Here is an 18,342-nt window from a genome sequence, read left to right as displayed (position 1 = left end):
TCTCTTCATTTCCATCATGGAGCGGGATGTCTGGGCTTAATCTGGGTCTGTCTTCTCTATGGTGTGCCGCTTTGGGAAGACTGGTTGCTTAGGGTTTCCGTGCCCGACCTCAACCTCAACCTCATGCAGAGGGGTGCCCTACTCTAGCCTAATTATTTCATTGCCACGAAGCTAGAAAATAAAAAAAAACTGCTTGTTGGACTCCCTGGCTTTGCAGGCTAATCTTTTGGCGTGCCTGTTTCCCTGTCAGGCAGCAAAGAAAAGAAAAGAAAAGAAAAAAACTCCTTGGTTTTCAAGCAGCCAAAAGGAAAAATGTGTCCATTTAAAATCCTGAGGTCTGTGCTTCTGGTTCAAAATGATCCCACCGCTCTGACACCATGTCAAGGCTGAATCCCCACTCTGTCAATTTGAGTACAGAAGGTGGGGGCCTGCAAAGGATTTTAAAAATTAATACTTGCCATGCCAGGCTTGTATTAAACTCCCAAGATTACAGCTTTTCTCTGATCTTGGCTTGGTAAATGCTGCCTCCACCCAAATGCAAAAAAACCTCCCCTTGGACCCAGGAAGGAGCACTTGGGAATTCCTCCATGTCCGGTACCCTCAAGCCTGTAGCCTATAGGACTAACCTGCTTGCTTGTGTATATATATATATATTTTCTTATAGTTTAAGTATTTGGTTTATTGTAATAGGTTTATAGATTCATATTAAAGTAAGTTTGGCTGTAATGCAAGAGATCTACAGGCCATATCCTGTATGTTAAGCTAAAGCAAAGTTAACATATCTATATTAAGACCTTTTACTCAGAAAGCAAAGTTGACCTATAGCTTGTTACCTAAATAGATAAGTAACCACGCCTATGTCTATGACCTATTATCTAGACCAATAAACAATGGAGAATAGCATAAGGGGGTTTTCAGTGTTGTACCTACAAATTTAACAGGTACACCACAAGGGAACATACGTACGTAGGTACATGTCATCAATATGCACATACATAGTAGCCTATGGAGTAAGCGTACCCTAACATTTAGTGGGTGAGAAATGAAATGTGGGCATAGGAGGAAGGATTTCCAGCACTTGCCCTATAAAAGAAGTAACCCACCTCGCTAGAGGGCTCCATTTTCTCACTTTACTCCATTTTCTCACTTACATTCTATTTCTACTCTATCTATTCTATCTATCTACGATGACTGCTACTATTAGTAGGCTGTACTTGTTCTTCTTAAACTTTACATTTCAAGGGAACGAGGCTAAGCTGGGTTTTCCCTAAGTTTTATTCTTTGTTTATTAGGTTTTGATTTAAGTTTAAGTTAGTCAAGTAGACCCTAGTCAGCTTTGATCGCTCTTAGCATTTTCTAAGCACTGCATCCCTCACTCAAGAATTGAGAAACCTGAACCACAAGGCTGGTCCTATGTCTCTTACTACCAGGTTATCAAGGATGGGTGTGAATATATTAACCAAAGCTCTGTTGCATATAATACTATATTAGCATATGTATCTTTTGAATAGCAGTAATGCCATTGTAACTTTGTAACTCTGGGTATTGTACCATTGACTTACTGTTATTGATTTTAATAAAAAGTCTTTAAGGCTATATCTATCTCAGTGGGAGCTTCCTGTCATACCCCCGAGGGTCCTTTTGTAAATTCTGTGGCGCCTGATTCAGGACAAGAACTTTTATCTTCTGATCAAACAGATTGGCGAGCCCAAGACCCATAGTAATTAATATTAATGATTAAGTATGATTAATATTAATAAATTAAATTAAATTAAATTAATGAATTAAATTCCCATTTTATCCAAAGTAATATTATCAGTACACCCTAAATCAGGCTACAAGCCCTTTCTCACACACACCCCAGGGAAGAGCTGAGAAAGAGAGTTACCAACTAATCAAGCAACATTCACAAACCTCTTAGGACACCAACAATCCAATTCTGTTCTTAAAAATGGTAAATTTTATTAAAAAAAATACATCTGGAAGTTAGGCTTTTGCTAGATTTTAAAAGAGAAATTCCAAAAATTAAGCACCCAAAATAGCTTTCTTGGAGGTTCAGCTTTAAGGTTATAAGCAAACAAAAGCATCTGGTGTTAGCACAGATGAGTCCACAAGCCTTAAAAAACAAACAGAAGCAAACCTAATCACATCTTCCTAAACATTCCTAATTTACTTACATATTTGGGTTGTTAAAAGTAGTTCTAGATATGATCTGATGGTTTTTATATCTGGCTCAAACTTTACCTGCTGCCCGTCTCTTCAGCTCAGAGAGAACGACAGAGAAAGGGAAAGTTTCTTTCCCAGTTTTATAAAGTTCTACCCTTCCCAGTCGCTCAGGTGCCCACTTTTTTTTTTCTTTACCTAGGGGACTTTTTAAGCCTTTACAGGTAAAGCAAGTAGAGAACAGCCACCAAGAGGGATTTCTCAGCTAACAGGCTGGCTGAGTGTCCATCAAAGGGAGCTACCCCCCCCACAAACATTTAATTTATCACAGATTTATAACATGTGACTGCTTGTATGCTTGTTTTTCAAATAAATTACTGTGCATTAAGTGTACTGTACCTGAGTCTTCACTGGTACTGGTAACCATCTGCCCAGCTGTTGGTCATAAACTTTTTCAACATAGGGCCTGAAGGAATATTTGGGGGGGGCAGTAAGTGGCAATGCCAGGTGGCTCGGGCTTCAGCCCCAGGAAGCGTGACTCAGGCTTCGGTCCTGGGCCACCTCCTTAGTGAACATCTGCTTTAATACATGACATGGCTTTGGTTCACAGACTCTTGTTCAGGCCTCAGATTTTGTACCAGACCCCATGCTCCAGGCTCTCTCTTTGCTACACTGTCTAGTCCTAGGGAGGACCTAAAACCCCTCTCATCCCGTTCTCCCATGTCGATAACCTATTTGAAAGGATACGCATGGACTTTGTGTGGCCACCAGAGAAGAGTGCTATGCGGGATAAAGATATCCTCATTATTCTTGACTATGCACTGCATACCTCAAAGCCATTCCCTTGTGCTCCACCAGTGCACTTATCACAAATGAGCTTATGAAATTATTTTCCCAGGTGGTAATACCCTGAGAAATCCTTATTATTGACTGATCTAACTTCACTTTACAACTAATTAAAGTACTGTACAATCTACTGAGGGTAAAGACATTCTGAACATTTATCTACTATTGCCAAACTGATGGGTTGGTAGAGCGATTTCACAGAACGTTGATGGCAACGTTAAAGAAGTTTGTAGCCTTGGATTGCAGACACTGGTACTAACTCTTCCCCTGCCCTCTTTTTGCTATGAGGGAGGTGCCTCAATCCTAGGGTTCTAATGGCACAAAACTGAACACCCCTGCCTCACTCCTTCCTCAATTTCCCACCCCTTCTCTGAGGCCCCGCCCCTCTTCACCCATTCTCCAAGGCCCTGGCCCCATTTGCTCCGTTGCTCCAAACCCTTACTCACTTTCACTGGGCTTGGGTAGTGAAATGTGGGAGGGGATGAGGGCTCCAGCTGGGGGTGCAGGTTCTGGGGTGGGGACAGGAATGAGGGGTCTGGGGTGTGGGAAAGGGTTCTCGGCTGGGGCAGGGAGTTGGGGTGTGGGAGGGAGTGAGGACTCCTGCTGGGGATTTGGGCTCTTGGGTGGGGCTGGGGATGATGGGTTTGTGGTACAAGAGAGGGCTCTGGGCTGGGTAGGGAGTTGGGTGGGGGTGTGGGCTCTAGGGTGGAGTCAGGGATCAGAGGTTTGGAATGCAGGAGAAGGCTTGGGCCTGGGGCATGGTGTTGGAAAGGGTGTGGGAGGTGCCTTTACCCCCGCAGGCACTGCCCCAGAAGTTCCTCTTGGTCGTGGTTCCCAGCCAATATGATCTGCAGAGACAGCACTCAGGCTAGGGCAGCTTGTGGAGCCTCCCAGGTCACCCAAGTGCCAAGGGGCTGTAAGGATCTGTTGTCCGCTCCTGAGAACTGTGCAGAGCTGGGGCAGGACAGGAGTCTGCCTTAACCCCTGGCCTCAACTGCGCCATTGACCGGACTTTTAATGGCCCACTTGGCAGTGCTGACCGGAGCCGCCATGGTCCCTTTTTAAAAAGGCATTCTGGTAAAAAAAAAAAAAAAAAGATGGTGGCAACCCTAATCAAGAAGTCAATTTTTCTCCCTTTGAACTGCTATCTGGAAAGCAACCTCGAGGCTTTCCAGACCTTTTTGGAGAAACGTGGAAGAGCAAAGACCCCAGGCAATGAACATAGTCTGATACATTCTTCGACTAAAGAAATCACGCCACGTGTTTATGCGTGTTTGGTAGAATAATTTGATAAATTCACAACAGGTACAAGAGAAGGCCTATAACAAAGGAGCCCAGCTGTGACTATTCAAATTGGGTGATTGAGTGTTATGTTACCACAAAGCGTGCAGTTCAAATTACTGGCTCAATGGCAGGGACGGTTTGAGGTAGTGAAGGAAGTATGAGGTCCAGCACCCAGAGAAGAAAAAGGAGACTCAGAAAATAACATAAAACTGGGCACATTGGGTCATATCAATGATCCACCTAGCCCAGTACCCTGTCTTCTCACAGTGGCAAGTGCCAGGTGCTTCAGAGGGAAAGAACAGAACAGGGAAATTATCGAGGGATCCCAGCATTTGGAAGTCAGAGGCTAAGGCACCCAGCGCATGAGGTTGTGTCCCTGAACCTCTTGGCTAATATCCTTGTGATCAGGCGTGGACTCACCCCTGTGGCGCCTGCTGCTGGTTACTCCAGGAATTAGCTCACCCAGCGTCCGGAGAGCTCTCTGCAGGCCAGTTGTCCCACCTGTTGTTGGCCCCTGTGTCCCTCCCGGACCTCGGTGCCCTTGGCTTGGGTGCTGCCCCCCTGGCAGTACCCCACTCTCTCTCTGGGTCTCCCCACCCAGGGGAACCCCCACCTCCTATCCCAATGTCACCTCAGTCATGGCTATTGCCAGTCACCATCTAGTCCCCGTGCCCTGGGGCAGATGGCAGTCTATCAGCCAATCATCACCAGCAACAAGGGGTTTGGACTGGTTGCCTTTACCCACCCTCAGGTTGCCCCTCTGCAACCCCACTACCTATGTGGCCCTAGGACCAGGCCCTGCAGCCTGGGGAGTTGCTGGCCTAGGGCTTCCCAGCCCACAAGGCCCTTCCCCAGCCCTGTCTCACTCTAGGTCCCCAGATGAGCTCCCTACAGCCAGGCCTGTCTCTCTTTCCTGTCAGAGGGAGACTCCTCTGCTCTGGCTGCCCTGGCCTTCTTATAAGGCTAAGTGGCTCAGTTTGGGGCATGGCCCCAGCTGCAGCCACTTCCCCAATCAGCCGGGGTTTTGCCCCTTTACACCTCCATCCCTCTGCAGGGCTTTTCCAACCCCTTCAGGGCTGGAGCGGGTGTTCACCCCGCTACAATCCTCCATAAACTTATCTAGTTCTTTTTGAACCCTGTTACAGTCTTGGCCTTCACAACATCCCCTGGCAAAGAGTTCCACAGGTTGACTGTGCATTGTGTGAATTATTTCCTTTTGTATGTTTTAAACCTGCTGTCTTTTAACTTCACTAGGTGACCCCTAGTTCTTTTGTGTTGTGAAGGAATAAAAAAAAAAAAAAACACTTCTATATTCACTTCCTCCAAACCAGTCACAGATTTATAGATCTATATCACACCCCATCTTAGTCATAAGAACGGCCATACTGGGTCAGAGCAAAGGTCCATCTAGCCCAGTATCCTGTTTTCTTACTGCGGCTAATGCCAGGTGCTTCAGAGGTAATGAACTGAACATGTAATCGTCAAGTGATCAATTCCCTGTCACCCGTTCCCAGTTTCTGGCAAAGAAAGGCTAGGGACACTATCCCATCCCATCCTGATTAATAGCCCTTGATAGACTGATCCTCAAGGAACTCTTTGGACCTATTCTGTGGAACTCTTTGCCAGAGGACGTTGTGAACACCAAGAATATAATTGGTGCCTACTGCCTTTGTGCCTGTAACAATCTGAGTGCCACTGAATGTGGATGGACATTGGGTACTTAACTCATATCTGTGCCTCTGAACATCTCCCTCCACCTTCCCTATCCTAATTACAGCCTGTGCAGTGACTCTAGCAATCCAGAGGCTTCAGGGCACATGCTGATCACTGAAGGGACTCTGGAAGCTGCTCCTGCCCATGGCACGATACTGCGCTATGGGGGTTTATGACATAGCACGGGCAATCTGCGCTGCCCTTTGTCAGAGAGAAGCTATCAGATCAGAGTGCCTATTACTCTCTGTTTGAAACACAGATGTGTGAGACCCTTTCCATTGCATGTTGTGTTCTCAGGGAACTATAAAGGGAAGGATAATAGCTGTCCTGTGTACAGTACTATAAAATCTCTCCTGGCCAGAGACTCCAAAATCCTTTTCCCTGTAAAGGGTTAAGAAGCTCAGGTAACCTGGCTGGCATCTGACCTAAAGGACCAATAAGGGGACAAGATACTTTCAAATCTTGGGGGGGGGAAGGCTGTTGTTTGTGTTCTTTGTTTGGGAGTGTGTTCGTTCTCGGGACTGAGAGGGACCAGACATCAATCCAGGTTCTCCACATCTTTCTAAACAAGTCTCTCCTATTTCAAACTTGTAAGTAAATAGCCAGGCAAGGCGTGTTAGTTTTCCTTTGTTTTTCTCAACTTGTAAATGTACCTTTTACCAGAGTGTTTATCTTTGTTTGCTGTACTTTGAACCTAAGACTAGAGGGGAGTCCTCTGAGCTCTTTAAGTTTGATTACCCTGTAAGGTTAATTTCCATACTGATTTTACAGAGACGATTTTTACCTTTTTCTTTAATTAAAAACCTTCTTTTTAAGAACCTGATTGATTTTTCCTTGTTCAAGATCCAAGGGGTTTGGATCTTGATTCACCAGGAGTTGGTGGGAGGAAGGAGAGGAATGGTTAATTTCTCCTTGTTTTAAGATCCAAGGGGTTTGGATCTGTATTCACCAGGGATTTGGTGAAGGTTTTTCAAGGTTTCCCAGGAATGGAATCCATTGAAATGGTGGCAGCAGAACCAGGGCTAAGCTGGTAGTTAAGCTTAGAAGTTTTCATGCAGGCCCCTACATTTGTACCCTAAAGTTCAAAGTGGGGATCCAGCCTTGACAGGGATTCAGAGCAGGGCTCGTCATTTGGGAGGAGAGGAGGAGAAGCTCAGATTCTATGACGATGGTGATATGAAATGCTGATAAAGAAATGATCATATCTAACCCTTTGCTCTTCCTTTTCTCTCAGGGATTTCAGTAATGACAGACCAGTCTATTGAGACTGCCAGACTCAATTTGCCCTAATGATCCGAGCCTCTGGTATTAGAGAATAATTGCTTTACTCCCAGGGGAGGGTCCCAGGCTGAAGTTCTCCATGGTCTATTTTCTGCTTTTCCCACTGCTCATGGAGCAGAGGGAATTGTCTGGGAGTCCAGGCCAACCTGAGAGTCTGCAGGGACTGTACAGGGGAATGATAAAGGTCGCTGCCGAACATGCTGAGTATCAGACATGTGAGATTGATAAGATGATTCTCAGGGCTCTGCCTTCTTGTTCCTATAAGGGGATTTCCTCTCTCTGCTGAACGGGATTGTGGTGAGTCATTTGTTTCTACATTAAAGTTAGTGCTGAGGGCTCAGGAAGGGTTTCAGGGTTAAAGTCAAGAACTATCTGGGCAGGAATTCAGCAGTACAGTGACTTGAACTGTTTAGTATTGTCAGAAAAAAGCAAAGAATTTACCTGGTAAATTTGGACTTGCAAAATTGTAAATTTTAGGCGAATATTAGAGTGACCCAGAGAAATTTAAGGGTTGGACCAAAAGAAATCTGATGAGGTTCAACAAGGACAAATGCAAAGTCCTGCACTTAGGACAGAAGAATCCCATGCACTGCTACAGGCTGGGGACTGACTGGTTAAGCAGCAGTTCTGCGGAAAAGGACCTGGAGATTACGGTGAACAAGAAGCTGGATATGAGTCAACAATGTGCCCTTGTTGCCAAGAAGGCTAACAGCATATTCGGCTGCATTAGTCGAAGCATTGCCAGAAGATCGAGGGAAGTGATTATTCCCCTCTTTACACTATTGGTGAGGCCACATCTGAAGTATTGTGTCCAGTTTTTGTCCCTACAAAAAGGATATAGACAAACTGGAGAGAGTCAAATGGAGGGCAACAAAAATGATTAGGGTTGCTGAGACACATGACTTATGAGGAGCGGCTGAGGGAACTGGAGTTATTTAGTCTGCAAAAAAGAAGAGTGAGGGGGGATTTGATAGCAGCTTCAACTCCCTGAATGGGGGTTCCAAAGAGGATGGAGCTAGCTAGGGAGGTGTTGAACTCTCCATCCTTAGAGGTTTTTATGGCCTGGTGTGACAAAACCCTGGCTGGAATGATTAAGTTGGGGTTGGTCCTGCTTTGAGCTGGGGTTGGACTAGATGACCTCCTCCTGAGGTCCCTTCCAATCCTGATATTCTATGATTCTTGTCTTCTGTGATTCACCCTAAATCTACATGTAGAGATTGATGTACATGGTCTGGTTTACACCAGCCCTGAGCCAACAGTGACTTCAACTGGAGTCATCCCATGGCCACTAAGTATGAGTGAGTTGGTTTGGACCAAAGAAGAATTGACTGGAGAGTTGCTGAAATCTCAACACCCCTCTCCCCCCACTCAGATTAGAGGTTCAAATGAATCAGGATAACAGCTTTTGAATGGGGGAGAAGGGTCTGCTCTCTCTGTGTCCCTGCATCTCTGATTCTGGAGAGGACGAGAAGCACTAAAAGGGAAGAAAAATAAAAGTATGTTTCTGGGGGAGAGGAAACCAGACTGTGTTAGAAATCTCACAAGGGAAGGTCCAGGAACACATGGGGTGTGTGTTTTGGGGATGACGGTTTGTGCAGTATCGAGATCACAGTGGCACAAAGTCCTGAAACTGGGTAAAATAGGGACTGGACATCCTGCCTAATGCACAGACCAAAGAGGCATAACAAGGCATCCTGGGGCAGTGGGGATGTCTCAAACTGTAACACAATGTGGACCACACTGTAGAAGATTGTCTCTGACACCTTCCCCCAGCCAGACCATCCCTCCTCCTGTGAGCAACCCCACTACAGCCTCGTGGTAACATCATCAGATTGACAACATGGAAGAGCAGCCTCAGGAAGGGGTGTCCGGATTTCTAATGGGCTGCAGTACATTAAAGCTTTGTGTCATTTTGGGGAAGAGTTTCTCATGCTGGCTCCATTTAGTCTCCATGTCCTCTCTCCCTCCCGCCGGGTCTGTCCCTATCTCCTTTCCTGCAAAGGCTGTGCAACTGCTGGGGTTCCCTTTACCCCCAGAAAGGCAGTTCAGGCTGATGTCCGGCTTTTCCCTGGTGCAGGCAGACACTGAGTTTAACCTAGTTTGAAGAGATATTTCTGTGAGCTGTTGCTGTGGGGTCTGGCACCTGGTTTTGGTCCTGGGTGTGGGGTATCACTGTGTGGCAGGGTGGAAATTGTGGGGATGGTGGACCTACATGGAGAGGCAGACACTGATGGGGGTTATGGGAGTGGGGTATACTGAGACAAGAGGGTTTTGGGGGCAGAGAGATAGGTGTACACAGAGAAGCAGGCAGCTGTGGGGGTGGTGGGCCTGGGCCGTGGAATGAACATGGACAGGCAGGCAGCGCTGCTGAAATACTTTTTTCTTTATGATTGTTAATCCAAGGACAGCGCTGGGACCTTTCTTCACAACCTTTATTCAGTTTTGTTTCCAACTATTGTTGTTGTTACATAATTTCAGGCATTTCCCCACTGGAAAGAACCATTGGTTTTTTATGTGACACTGAACCCCATATTCTTCATAGTGATATTATTTTGATATGGTTATAGCACAATTATGATACATTTCATGCAAGACAGGTCATGTAAGATGTCATTGGAAAAGTTAAGATTTTCTGAATATGATTATCCTATCTGTATGCATGTACCGTTTTTGCATATGAAGTTATTAATATTGACTATGTATCTGTATTTCAAATGTAGTTACACCTGGGTAATGCCCAATAGGCAAGATGCTTTCAGTCTAGATAGCTGAGTGGGAAGGGCCTATTCAGGGCATTGAGCCAATAGGGAAAATGGTAGGCCTTAGGAGAAACTTATCTCCCATCTGGTGAGCCTTCCTGGCCCAGGGCAGGATGTACAGCTCTGGGGTCCTAGCCTAGGGAGCTAATGGTTATTTTGGTTATAATCTCTCTATTGTTGGCTCATGCAGTGGCTGGTCAGAGAGCCTGCGAGTATCTGCAGCCGGCTGTGTCCCTGCCTGTGTGAATGCTGGTGAAGATGAAGTACCGGGAGCTGGTCTGAATCTTGTCCCAGAAGCACACTGAGAGAGAGAGCCCAGGCTGGTGAGTCAGAGGGCTCAGTGGTACCCCAGTTCCAGGTGGCATCTTGGGGGCAACCTGTCACACTTTTCTCCTCAGCTGCTTAAATCTCCCATCATAAAAGAATCATAGAATCATAGAATATAAGGGATGGAAGATAGAATATCAGGAGGTCATCTAGTCCAACCCCCTGCTCAAAGCAGGACCAATCCCCAACTAAATCATCCCAGCCAGGGCTTTGTCAAGCCTGATCTTAAAAACCTCTAAGGATGGAGATTCCATCACCTCCCTAGGTAACCCATTCCAGTGCTTCTTATATAGATAGAGGGGAATAATCACTTCTCTTGATCTGCTGGCAATGTTCCTACTAATGCAGCCCAATATGCCATTAGCCTTCTTTGCAACAAGGGCACACTGCTGATTCATATCCAGTTTCTCATCCAGCGTAATCCCCAGGTCCTTTTCTGCAAAACTGTTGCTTAGCCAGTTGGTCCCCAGCTGCCTACCCTCCAGAGTATCTACCTCTCCCCCCAGCTTAGTGTCATCTGCAAACTTGTTGAGGGTGCAATCCATCCCATCATCTTGATGATTAATAAAGATATTGAAAAAAACCCAGCCCCACAACGACACCCGGGGCACTATACTTAATACCTGCTGCCCATTAGACATTGAGGTGTTGATCATACTCTGACCCCCTGTCCGTACTCTCCTTCCCCATCCCAACCCACCACGATTCCAACAGCACGCTGGTCGCAAGTGTCTTCTCCATACTCCCCAGTCATCCCTGGCTCCTACAACCTCCGAGCTGCCCCATATTCCCCACAACTCTTCCTCTGCAAGGGGTGAGATGCATCCCGTCACGTCTGCTCCCTTGGCTGGGGGCTAATCAGTGACTGTGTCTCCATGGTGAGATATATCACACACTACTGGCAAATGCAAAGGCAGGCATCTGTGTGGCTTCCCTTGTTACACCAGTACACAGTGCAGGGTGCTTCAAGGACTGCTACACCGGAACAACTAGCAAGCTGAGAAGTTTGCACATTATATAATGAGAGCAGGCAACTCTGGGACATGTGAGGGCCTAGATAAATACAGCTGCCATGTGGAGGAACCATTGATAGCTGACTGAAACAGTGTGCCACTGGGAGAGTGATGGTTAATCCAGGATGCTCTGGGACCATTTACTATCCAGCTCTGTTAGTCATTCATGGTGAGGGCCGTCAATTCCTTCCTCAGAGAGGAGATTTTATGCTCAAGTCATTAATTTTCTCACATATAGTGTTCATCTATGCAGTACTTCATAGGATCCCTCAGCCCTGAGAAATATACATTTCCAAGGCACCGCAGTCACATGAGATTTTCTCCCCAGAGGGCTAAATGCAACGTGGTCACAAATAGAAAAAATGCCTTCAGTAAGCTCAGCTGACTCCTGGAGACATATTCGGAGATTCTGAGGCCAAAAGGGACCATTTTGATCATCTAACCCGTATAACAGAGGTCTGTATAACATAACCCCCAAAACATTCCTGAAGCAAATCTTTTAGAGAAACATCCAACCTTGATTTAAAAATTCTCAGTGATGAAGAATCCACCAAGACCCTTGGTAAATTGTCCCAATGGTTAATTTCTCTCACCGTTGAAAAATGTACACCTTATTCCCAGTCAGAATGTCTTTAACTTCATTTTCCAGCCATTGTATCCTCTTACACCTCCGTATGCTAGGCTGAAAAGCCTATTATTATATACTGGTTCCCTGTGTAGGTACTTATAGACTGTTATCAAGTCAGACCTTGACCATCTTTGTTAAACAAAATAAATTAAGATCTTTCAGTCTATCACTATCATCAGGTTTTGAAATCTTTTACTAATTCTTGTGACGCTTTTCTGAACATAGCCCCAGACAAAGCTGGGTGCCTGTAAGAAAGTGTCTCACCAAAAGACACAAGGGAAGTAACAGAGGTGCAGGCCTGTAGCCCTAAATACCAAGACACTTGTGTCCTTCACGCCCGTTCTGTTGAGCACAAAGTCATAGCCCAGCATGATAATGTCTGTTTCCATAAGAGAATCTTGGCTCCTTTCCAATATAGGAATTGCATCGTGGATCAGACCTATGGTCCATCTAGTTGGGTGACCTCTCTCTGACAGAGACAGCTACAGGTCCTGCTGTAACAAGATATAAGGAACACAGCAATAGGTGGATAGGGGGATGATGTAACCAGCTTGAGGATGTCACCATAATGCAGTATAAAGCAGGTTTTCCAATAATTTAATAATTAATTGTTCTGACTCTTCTCTGAACCCTCTTCAGTGTATCAACATCCATCTTTAACCAGGAACATCAGAACTGGACACAAGATTCCAGCAGCAGTTGCACCAGTGGCAAATAAATACATTCTCTACCTCTCCTTAAGATTCCCCTGGTTAACATCCAAAGATCATATTGATTCCTTGGCCACATGGTCACACTGGGAGATCATGTTTAACTAATTATGCCTTCATGCCCCCAAATATTCTACAGAGTCATGGTGCTTCCCACGTGTGCCCCCATCATGTAAGCACCACTTACATTTGATTTTCCTATATGTAGATATCTACATAGCTATCTTTGAACATATATTGTTTGCTTCAAACCAATTTACCATCCAATCCAGATTGCTCTGAATTAGTGACCTGTCCTCTTCATTTTTTACGATTTCTCAATGTTTGTGTAATCTGCAAATTTCATTGATATTCAGGAATGGGAAGGGTTAGCAATTGAGTTGCTGACACATGTCTCTGCTTACACTTGTCAGTTAACAACTGTATCTTCTGTCTCAGGCTTGGTCTACACTAACCCCCAAATCAAACTAAGGTACGCAACTTCAGCTACATGAATAACGTAGCTGAAGTCAACGTACCTTAGTTCGAACTTACCGCCGTCCAGACCCGGCAGGCAGGCTCCCCCGTCGACTCCGCGTACTCCTCGCGGCGAGCAGGATTACCGGAGTCGACGGGGAGCACTTCTGAGTTTGATTTATCGCGTCCAGACAAGACGCGATAAATCGAACCCAGAAGTTCGATTGCCTGCCGCTGAACCAGCGCGGTAAGTATAGACAAGCCCTCAGCCTGCATGGAAGTGTATCACCAAAGAAAAAAAAAAACAAGGGAAGTAACAGAGGTGCAGGCTGTAGCCTTAAATACCAAGACCCTTCTGCCCTTCCATAGCCCAGCATGATAATGTCTGTTTCCATGGGGGAAACATGGCTCCTTTCCAATATAGGAATTGCATCGTGAATCTGACCTGTGGTCCATCTGCTCCAGTGTCCTTGTCTGATAGTGACAGCCTCAGGTGCTGCAGAACAGCTAGAGTTTGGCTTTTACCCTGAAACATGTGCGTGTATAGGCTTTCTATAATATTTATTTAGTTGTAACTATTGAATCTGGATGGTCTTACTGTCCGTACAAATCTCCCTCCCCTTCCTGATTCTCTCACAGTTCACAGCCTCATCTACCTCTTGTGGCAATGAGTTCCTCAGTCTAATTAGGCATTGAGTGAAGAACATTCTTTTTTTGTCTGTTTTGAATTTGACACGTTTCCATTTAATTGAATGTCCATTTGATCTTGTGTTATGAGACAGGGAGAGCACAGTCTTAATCTATTCTATACCAGAAAGTGTTTTACAGATGTTTCTCATGTCCCCTCTAATTCATCTCAGTTGTACGGTAACAATCCCAGTCTTTTCAACCTCTCTTATTATGAGAGTTTCCTCGGGACTTTGAATCTTCTAATTGCCCCTGCCTGTACCCCTCTAGTTCTGCAATATCCTGTGTGACAGGGGAGCCCAGTACTACACAGAGGCATCTAGAGGAGGGTGAAACATTGACTCAGTGACCTCATGTCATTGTATTTTCCATATAATTCTTCATTGCACTCCTTCTGGATCCCAATATTTTGTTCAATTTCTGTGTGTGCTTGCACTGTGAGCAGGGTTTCACAGAGCGGTGTACCTACAGTTAAATTAGAACCTTGTTAGATGTTTGAGAAGTTCTAGCTTTTTCCTCCAATGGGTATACACGCTGCAGGTATCTACATTCAAGTTCATCTGCCATCATGCTGCCCATTCACGTGGCTTGGTGATCTCCCTCTGAGAACATCTCTGGACTTGACGGTGACCTAAATAATTTGGTGCCATCTGTAAATGCTTGCAACTCACTGCTCACCTCCCTTTCTAGATTGGTAATAACTGAAAAATATTTACTGTACTATTTATAATAAAGCATGTAACCCACCTCACTGTGTTTCCCTATCATTACAGGCAACTTGAGCATTTTTGAGCCCAATCGATGCATCGACCTTCTCATGGCAGGAATCAACCTCACAAACTCTGTCCCTTCAACATTCATCCTAATGGGCATCCCTGGCTTGGAAGCTGAGCATCTCTGGATTTCCATCCCTTTCTCTATGTTCTACATTATTGGAATTTTGGGAAATTCCATGCTTCTGTTTGTTGTAGGCAAAGATCAAACCCTGCACAAGCCAATGTACCTGCTGCTCTGCATGCTGGCACTCACAGACATTGGCACGACTACCTCCATTATGCCAAAGGCACTGTTTATATTTTGGTTCAATTTGAATATTATTACTGTGGGTGGCTGCCTCACCCAGATGTTCTTCCTTCATTCAGTTTCCATTATGCACTCAGCCGTCCTCATGGCAATGGCCTTTGATCGCTACGTTGCCATATGTAACCCTCTGAGATACGCCACCATCCTCACCAACCATCGAATAGCTATATTAGGGCTAGTGTGTTTGTTAAGAGCTGTTCTCTTAGCTCTTCCCTTGCCCTTGCTCTTGAGCAGGCAGCCATTCTGTGCTGACCGCATTATCTCCCACACACACTGTGAGCATATAGCTGTGGTGAAGATGTCGTGTGCGGACACCACTGTCAACAGGACGTATGGCTTGATGATGGCCTTTGTAGTCATGGGGTCAGACCTGACGCTCATTGCCCTGTCCTACAGTCTGATCACCAGGGCCGTCCTCAGAATCTCCTCCAAGAAAGCTCACCAGAAAGCCCTTAACACCTGCACAGCCCACATCTGTGTGATGCTGACGTCTTATACGTCGGTCCTCTTCACCACTCTGACACACCGGTTTGGTCAGGGCATCGCTCCCCACATTCACATAATCTTGGCTGACCTCTCCTTCCTTGTCCCCCCCATGCTCAACCCTATCATTTATGGGGTCAAAACCAAAGAGCTTCGGGACAAAGTGGTGAAATACACCTGCAGAAGGTGATCAGCTGGGGCCACTGAATTTAAACCTGCCAGACAAGCGGGGGAAAGGAGATCTCCCTGTTAACCAAGGGTGCTCTCTCCTACTTTCGCTGTTCTCAGAAATGTGGAAGTTCACAGTCTGAGAAGTTCCTCACACCTAATATTTTATCACTCCATCACCAAGCTCTTTTCTCTCTGCTGCTAAGTTCACTGTCTCTGACCATCACCTGATCTCTTGCTGCATCACCTGTCAGCTCCCAGCCCCACCCACCCACCCTTTCACTTGGCCTTTCCATGACTTCCAGACCACCAGAGGATACTGCAGCTTTCTGATACAAGGTAGCTTTCCATTAGACCCTGCGTAAACAGGGTTCTTGATCAGTTTGATTAACTGAAGCTATACTTTCTGATAGCCAAAGAAAAAGAAAACAAGTACAATGCTGAACTTATGATATGTATCATATGTGCTCTGGTGAACAAAATATGCCTGATTTTTCTGCATCCAATCCTTCAGAAAGCCTGGATGATAAACCAAATGTTTCAGTTGGAAAATTCTGATACAGGAAATCTAATGCAGGAATTGAAGACATTCTACTAGAGCTTGTTGGTGAGAGTTATGAAACTGTGTGTTTTTGAGAAGTGCACTGCTGTGACATCAACTTTGAGCCAAATAACTTACTGCCGTGTGCAGTCGATTTTGGAGTCGCTTTCAGCTGCAACTTTCAAAATACACTCTAACCGTTCCTGTTGTCGAAGATGTCAAAAGTAGGTATCGAGATTTCATCTTGGTGTTTGTGAAAGATTGCCACCAAACATCCAAGTGACTGAATTGCTTGCAGTTCTAAGTCCTATTGTGATCAGCCCTACATGACCTAGATTGGCCGATGTGTCATTTTTGTGATTTTTTTGTGGAGACCTTGAACTGTTGGAGCAGCAGGGGAGAGTTTTGCCTATAGTTCACTGGCCTCATACTCAGAACAACCAAGTACAGCACTTTTGGGTTGAAGGTCTCAAACACACAGATGCTGCTGGGGACAAAGAGTTTAGTCAACTTGGCTTGCTTGCTCCTTCATTGCTGTTGCTACACTTTAGCAATGCTGCAGTTGAGTGACTATTTTCTCAGATAAACTTGATAAAAACTATACTGTGCAACAAGATGCAAGAGGAACTTTTAGAAAACATTTTTAATGTTAGGGCATACAGGCAAGACGACAAAATGTGTTGTGAACATTTTCCACCAACGAAAGAAAAGATTGCTCTCGAAACTGCTGATATATGACCAGCAGCAGAAGCATTTTACTTCCAACAAAGGCAGCAAGGGTGAAATGGTTGAATACCATCACTGAATGCTATTAGAAATAAACATAATCATGCTGTTGTTTTTAAACTACTTACGTTTTGGGCTATGTTGAGGTCTATTTTTAACACCAACATTTTCAGTGTTTTGTTTGAAACCTTTGTTAATCCTCAGTCAGGATACAAGTATCAATACTGGGGGGTTGATTTTGAATTTGATTTTCATCCCACAGTGTTTATGCTAATGTGCACAAGCTGTTGCTGGGGCTTGTATTGCTCTTTTAATCGAATCTGTACTAGGCGTCTAAAGGAAGTTTTCATTTTTTACTCAGCGTATAGACCAATGTGTTGATAAAAGAAACCTTTTTTTTTCCATTCAAGCACTAGATTTCTTTGTTTAGAAGAAGTGATTGGGCTACTTTTAGATTAGCTTTTGAGTGACTTTGGGCTATTCATGCAGAAGAAGTCTGGCAACCCCAGGCCAGCCAGATCCAGAGGACAAGAGAAGGAGCCCAGAAGGCAGAGCTGGGCTGGAGGCCGAGCAGCGGTGCTGAGGCAGAGCTGGGGGGCTGCAGCTGGAGCAGACCAGAACCTGGAGCTGGGTCAGCACGGACCAGCTGTGCAACGGGGAGCCAGGGCTGAGTTCCAGCAAGGAGCTGTGGGGCCAGAGCCAGGATAGAGGACGCCGGCCGTGCCACAGGTAACACAGTGGCCGAGAGCATTGAGCAGCTGGGGAGAGCAAGGTGGGGCCATTGGCAGAGGGTCCATCACTGGGAGACATCACCAGACAAGAAGGCCTTGAAGGCTGGACTCAGAAGGGTGTGTGTGAACCCAATGGGAGGGCAGAATGCCTGGGAGAACGGTCCTGCCACCTAGAGTCTGAGGGCATGTGGCCACAGCCAGAGGAGGTGTCTTACCCGCAGTATCACCGCAGTACAGCAAGAGTGTGTCCTGAGCAAGTGAGGAGCAGACTGTGAATTTTTCTTACATCCCAGAGACAGCTGTTTGTGATGTTTCATGTGCCCATAGGGTAGATTCCTTATTTCCCTTAACCTTTTCCTTATTTTTCTTTATTTTCTTTCTGTTTCTGTTTAATAAACTGTAAGTGGTTTGAATATCATGCCTTGATCAGCGAGTCAGGGAAGTGGCCGATGCAGAGTCAGTGCCCCAGATTATGGACACTGTAGCCCCTCTCCTAAGTGATCACAATGAAACTGTGGGTCAAATGCAAGGCCGGGCTTTGAAATGGATGGTTTGGGCAATGGCCCAGGGCAATGTACTGAAGGGGGTGTGGTTTGATATCTCCCACCTGACCTGACCTGCCGACCGAGAGCCAGCTGGGCTTATGGAAGCAGACAGGTAGCCAGACAAGAGACACGCAGCGCTGAAGAGGGCTAACCAGTCAGACACTAAGCCAGGTAACTCTTTGACTTGAATCCAAAATC

General features: G+C 45.6%; 1 protein-coding gene across 1 annotated transcript; it reads left to right on the top strand.

The window, feature by feature from the left end:
* Positions 1–14,684: 14,684 nt before the first annotated feature.
* On the top strand, positions 14,685–15,623 carry LOC128830303 (olfactory receptor 52P1-like). The gene has a single exon (XM_054016119.1). It carries the CDS (start codon positions 14,685–14,687, stop codon positions 15,621–15,623), a length of 939 nt encoding a protein of 312 aa, XP_053872094.1.
* Positions 15,624–18,342: the final 2,719 nt, after the last annotated feature.

The sequence above is a fragment of the Malaclemys terrapin genome, chromosome 1, assembly GCF_027887155.1.
Source record: "Malaclemys terrapin pileata isolate rMalTer1 chromosome 1, rMalTer1.hap1, whole genome shotgun sequence".
In the NCBI taxonomy this organism is placed as follows: Eukaryota; Metazoa; Chordata; order Testudines; family Emydidae; genus Malaclemys; species Malaclemys terrapin.
Note: the sequence above shows the minus strand (reverse complement) of the source record. Positions and strands in the feature narration are given on the sequence as shown.